The sequence below is a fragment of the Petaurus breviceps genome, unplaced genomic scaffold, assembly GCF_028583685.1.
Source record: "Petaurus breviceps papuanus isolate PSGF00001 unplaced genomic scaffold, PetGlider_PUasm1.0 90903, whole genome shotgun sequence".
Lineage (NCBI taxonomy): Eukaryota > Metazoa > Chordata > Mammalia > Diprotodontia > Petauridae > Petaurus > Petaurus breviceps.
Window position 1 is genome coordinate 2,908,891 of NW_027187376.1, and position 6,000 is coordinate 2,914,890.

Sequence of the window (6,000 nt, forward strand, 5' to 3'; positions counted from 1 at the left end):
TCGTAACCCCCTCCTCCTACAAGATTATTGTAAGAAACTCTTTTGCAAACTGTAAAGTGCTGTATGCACTTGAGTCATTAATCTCCCTTCCATCTGGGTCCCTGCCATGTTTTCATCTGGGAGTTCCTAGAAGTTGGACAGCGCCTGCTTTGCTTGCCTTGGTGCCTGCAAAGGTGGGTAATTTTCACCATCCCTGAAGTGAGAATCCCAGCAGAAGGAAGGAGCCCGGCTCCGGGAGTGGGAGTGTTCTGTGGGCGGGGCACAGCTTGTGGGCTGCATTGCTTACTCATGTTGGTTCCCAGCAACAAGCCAGACAGGAGAGCCATCAAGGGAGGCTTTACTGCTCAGTTCCAGTGAGACATTTTCTATCCTGCAGACTGGGAGGTGGGATGGAGTGGGCCTTCCTGAAAACAGGCTGCAAAGTGGGGAGGGGAGAATTAGAATTGGGGGTTCCAGTCTGGGTGCTGCTGGCACAGGGTCCCTTTGTTTCTCTCTGATGGGCAGTCAGGTTCATGCCCTAGATAGAGACTACTCAGCAGGACAAGAAACCCATCACTGGAAAAGGCTTTAGTCTGGTAAGGGAAATAGGATATGTGTACAAACAATTATAATGCAAATCAGACAGTTAGTGGAAAAAAGGGAGTGAGACTGAGTGCCTGAAGGAAAGTGAGGGATGTCTTCTGGAGCTGGAGGGCTCAAGAGACTTTTTGGAGGTAGTAGAATAGTAAAATGTCTCCTACAGAATAGACAAGTCATCTAGATTTGGAGCTATACGGGACCTTTGAAGCCATCTAGTTCATACTTCCTCCCCATTCTACTGAGGAGGAAACTGAGGCCCAAAGAAGTTAAATGACTTATCTAAGGTCATTGAATTAGCAAGTAGCAGAACGGGGCCTTGAACCAAAGTCTTCTGACTCCAAAAAAGCATTCTTTCCACTCTATCACTTTCCTAGTCTAATAATCAATCAACCAGCAAACATTTATCCATCAATAACAACTGTTGGTGGACCCAGATGGGCTGGGACATTGCACTTTCTCCCTCTCTGTCAACCCTCTGTTCTAGAGCCAATTCAGTTCCAGGGAAGCCTGACCTCTAAAGAAAAGGGTTAGACTTCTCATATTTTTAGCTTCTTATGCTATCATCCTGATAGAAGCAGGGAAGATTTGCTTAAAGCTTAGGTTTTGTTTTAGGGTCTCTCCAAAAAGGGAATCAAAGAGGTACTGGATGTACAATACAAATCAGGATTGGGTCAAGTATTTATTTCCTATATACAAAAAATTCTTAGCACAAAAGGCTCCCACAAGCTTCATAAGAAGAACTCAAGTTAAATAAACTAAATAAATCCTTTCAGAAGGCTGAGACTTAAAACCATCGAAACAGAAGGCATTTTCTTAGACTGTAGAATCTCTTTTGTTTTATACTTTATCTTAGTTCTGAACCATACCCTTTGAGCTGGAGTAGTTGCCCTGACACCTTCCAAAATGCAGCTGGCCCTGGCTGAGAACTGTTGCCTTCAAGCCTAATCTCTCCCATTCAAGAACAGTGTTCATCTGGGACCAGACAAAAAAGCACAAAGAAGAGGCAGTTAGAGACCCAGGTTCAACTCCTGTAGCTGAACATTCCCCACCCCTCTGCTTTAGCTGCCACATAGAAATAACCAACATACAGCCAAGGTGGAGAAAGACCATCCCTACAACTTTTATCTAAAGTTACATGATACTGCATAGATGTTCTAAGAAAGTCTGAAGGAGAGGTGAAGTGACTCCTTTTTCAAAGGTCCACTGAGTCATCGGCTCTTTCTGTTCAGTGGCCAATGAGAAGATGGCTTCATCACTCTCAAAGAACCTCAGCAGGAGTCATACCTGACCAACTGGAACCAACAAGGGGCACTGACATTCCCAAAGAACCCAATCACTGATCAAGCATGTGGGGTCTGCTGGAAGTCAGCAAGAAAGCTCTCTCTTTGTGATAACTGTACAAGCCCCAGCCACGCTAGAACTGGATAGCTTTATTTAGCTTTGTCTCCAAATGCAGAATGTTTGAAGATGAAACAACAGGAAAAGATACATTTTGAAACTAAGTAGCTGTCCCTCAACTTCTTTCTGATTCCCTTTAGTTAGAGTGGAGAGAGATATTAAAATTTAGATTATTGACAATGTCTTTGGTTATGCCTCATAACAGAAAAAGATACTCTCTGAACTGAGCTCCTCACTTCTCCTACTATGAAGGGATCCATGTTGTATTATAGGGTATGCAACAGGCCTCTTACTATGGAAGACAGATTTAGGTGGGATCTGATGATGAATTAACAGAATGATGGATATAATTCATGGTTCTGGGTCCCCAGGCTCTGGGTTTGTAAGGAGAGAGTTCATTTTTAGAGACTTGCCCCCAAACTCACTCTTTGGTTTATTCTACCTAGCCAGAGTTTACTCAGGCAGAATCTGTGAATATAGACTGTGTTTGGGTTTCTAAATATGTGGCCAAAAGGTCTTCCACATCCAATATAAACACACAAATTAACAATAAATACATAATCTGCAGGGCAACTTTATTCTATCCCACAAAAATGTAAAGATGTATGAAAGGATTCACAATAGATCACAAAAAATCAAAACAAGTCTCCCTTTCCAGTGAGTTCCAGTTTTTATAGGATCCTAAAGTCCTCCCCACTCATTATGCTACTTTTGTGATTTGAATTCCCTTCATAAAGGAAAATAACTTAGGACTGCTAGACAGCAGAACCCCAACATTCCAATGAGATGCTTTTACCTCAGAGATCTATACAAACAATTAGCCTTATGTTACTACCCTGAGACCTTGGACTATCTCTGGAAAGAAAATGTGCTTGAACTTGCTGGAGAGACAGCCCTCTTCCCATCAAATAACTCATGGTGACAGTAAAGGGCAATCCTTAATTGCTTTTAGCTCTGCTACTCTTAGGATTTCTTCTAAAGAAGTGTGTATGTGTGTGTGTCAGAGAGAGAGAGAGAAGAGAGGAAGAGAGAGAGGGAGAGAGAGAAAGGGGGAGAGAGAAGAGAGGGAGAGAGAGAAAAGGGAAGGAGGAGAGAGAGAGAGGAAGGGAGAAAGAAAGGGGGGGGGGCAGAGAGCAGGGAGAGAACCATAGAGACCAAGAAATTCCACTGATCAACTCCAAACATAGCATCTCAAAGATGGAGGGAATCCTGTCCTAATCCAACCTGTACCAGATCAGAATCCTCTCCACATTCCTGACAAGAGCTTAGTTTGGGGATGTGTTGAATTTCATGTGATGGAGGGATATTCTTAACAGGGAAGGAGATACTTGGCAGGTAGTTGGTGATGTGTGGCTGGAGTTTAGAGGAGAAAGTTTAAGGCTGGATTGTAAGTTATCTGTATCAGGGTGTTAATTGAATCCATGGAAATGAATAGAAGTCACCAGGGATTGGGTGTAGAGAAAAAAGAGGACTTAGGACATAGTCTTTGGTGTCATCCAAATTTACTGTGTGCTGAGGAAGATAATGTCAAGACCAAAAGTTCTTATAGGTCACTCCTGGTACTCAAAACTATCTCCAGGACCTTTGGTCTACTTCTCTTAGTCCCCTCTGGCCTTAACTGATGAAACCTCAGTCTTGGTGCTTACACAGTAAATTTTGGATCCTTGACTAAGTAGAATAAAGATTTCTATTGGCATCCAGGCATGCCTGTCGGAGTAGTCTAGCCAAAGCTTCTTTTTGATGGTGATTTGTCCATAATTATATTCTGTTTTACTCCCTTGGATCTTCTCTGAACTCTGGACTTTTCTACCAGCACAAACCCCCTCTAGATATTTTTTTATCTATGGATATGGGGGATTATATGTGTTGTGTCTTGTTCAGAAACCTGCAAATACATCAAAGATTGCAATAAGCCTGGAAGCTCTGGTCTGGATGCCAGTGGATTTGGGAGAGGTAGGGGGTGGAGAAAGCTGTCCAAGCATCTTGCTAACCTTCTGTTCTATCCTCTCCAGTGGCAGGCCATTTCTCTGACGGTCATTGAGAAAGTCCAGATTGCAGCAGCCATCCTGGGTTCTCTCTTCCTCATTGCCAGCATCTCTTGGCTCATCTGGTCCACCTTCAGTCCCTCGGCCAAATGGCAGCGCCAGGACCTCCTCTTCCAGATCTGCTATGGGATGTATGGCTTCATGGATGTGGTGTGCATAGGTGGGTCACTATGGTTGGTTCTCAAGTGGGCAGGGAAATAGATGGCTCCAAGGTCCAGAGACCAACAGCTCCCTTTGCAAGGGAGAGGGAAGTCCTTTTGGGTCTGGCTTTGGAAGGTAGGCGTAAACAAGAATTGAAGATCTCCACAGGGTTGGACCTGGGAAGCCTGAAGGTAAGTATTACCTAAGCAAGAGGCAAACACTTTCCACAGCAGAATAAGATCAGAGGGCTTGACTCCAAGAGCTGATCCTGTAGCCTTTAATAAGAATTAAAGCTTACCAGAGGAATGCCAGTCTGTTCCTCTCTCTCCCACAAATATATTGCCAATTCTGAAAAGTAGGGCTTGTGAAGTTGTCTCAAAATTCGTTCACATAATATTCACATTCACTTAATGATGTATGGAAGGGTGGTCAATTGGAAGTTGGAGTCAGGTGACCTGGCTATGATGCTTACCAAATGTGTGACCATAAACAGATCACTCTCAGTCTCAGTATCCTCATCTGGAAAAGAGGTCATTAGGATTAGATCAGGGGTTCTTAGGCTTTTTTGTGTAATGGACCTTTCTGACAATCTGAGGTTTATGAATACCTTCTCAGAATAATATTTTTAAATGCATAAAGTAAAGTACACAGAATTACAAAGGAGATCAACTATAATGAAAGAAAAATATATATTTTTTTTCCTGTTGGAAGTCCACAAACTTCCTGAAATTCATCCATCGGTCTCTTAGGATTCTGTGGACCTCAGGTTAAGAATTTCTGAACTGGATTGCATGTTCTCCAAGATCGCTTCTGGATCTAAATCCTTCTATAAATGCATGAAAATGGTGTCAAGTACTAGGCTTCTTCCCCATAGATCAGTCCCTAATTCTTCTCAGATCCCTCGGCTCTTTCCTTCTCTGAGCTCTATTATGCCAGGTTGGGCTAGCATAGCCTAGAAATACCAGTTGAACCCCATGTACATGTGCCTAGCCTTGACTGTAGCACTTAGGATCCTGGATACTATTTGTACACGTAGAGATTTTTTGTCTCTTCTGAATTTTAAGGTAGTGATATGATTTATCAATTTGTCCATTCTTTATTGTTGTCAGTTTGCAAAGTTTGGTCTTTCTCTGAAAGCAAAAAGAATAGTTCTTCAGCAGGTCTCACACTTGGTCAACCAACAGAGGCCATGCCAAGGACCAGATTAAGCTCCAAGTCACAACCTCAGTGGCTTTGCATTTCCTTGGTCATATTCTGCCAAGAGCAGCCACAGGAGCCTTTTACCTACAAGATTTCTCCCTACCCCCTATTCAGTGTTAAAACTGACATCTCTTCTGAAGGAAGGGGAATTATATTTCTAATGGACCTTTTAATGTTGGGGATGTCAGGGTCCATGAGTCTCAGGTATAGGTTCACCAAAGAGAATGTTGTCAGAGATACAATTGTCTCTGACAGTTGCACAAGACTTGTGATGTTCTCTGGTCCCAAGATCTCAGTTTTCAGCACAACCCAAGGACTTCTCCAGGGATGGATAAAACACAAGAGAATATAACACAACCACATCAAGGAAGCTACAAAAGAATATCAAGTCCCGCCCCCCTCCCAGCTAAACAACTGGACCACAAGAAGGTTTCATCAGCAATTTTCCCTTTCCTACCTCTAATGTATACACTTCTCTAACAGTGGGCCAATCTCAGATTCTGTCTTTCTCTCTCTATGTTTCTGTCTCTCTGTATCTCTATTTCTCTCTCCCTCCTCTCCTCTCCTCTCCTCTCCATTCCTCTCCCCTCCCCTCATCTTCCATAGAACTAGAACCTGGCAAGAGTTTAAAAATAGA

General features: G+C 43.0%; 2 protein-coding genes across 3 annotated transcripts in view; one reads left to right on the top strand and one right to left on the bottom strand.

The window, feature by feature from the left end:
• The window catches only part of RPL37A (ribosomal protein L37a), a 362,834-nt gene extending 357,697 nt beyond the window's left edge, over positions 1-5,137 (bottom strand). Inside the window, exon 1 of one of the 2 annotated variants that reach the window (XM_069075185.1) lies at positions 5,134-5,137. The gene's annotated coding sequence lies outside the window, so the exon portion shown is untranslated. Of the gene's footprint in view, positions 1-5,132 lie in introns of both variants that reach the window. The other variant, XM_069075186.1, reaches the window with a different exon arrangement.
• The window catches only part of MARCHF4 (membrane associated ring-CH-type finger 4), a 246,561-nt gene that overhangs the window by 194,256 nt on the left and 46,305 nt on the right, over positions 1-6,000 (top strand). The window contains exon 3 of the mRNA XM_069075093.1: positions 3,990-4,182. Coding sequence (XP_068931194.1) covers positions 3,990-4,182 — 193 coding nt within the window. The remainder of the gene's footprint in view (positions 1-3,989; positions 4,183-6,000) is intronic.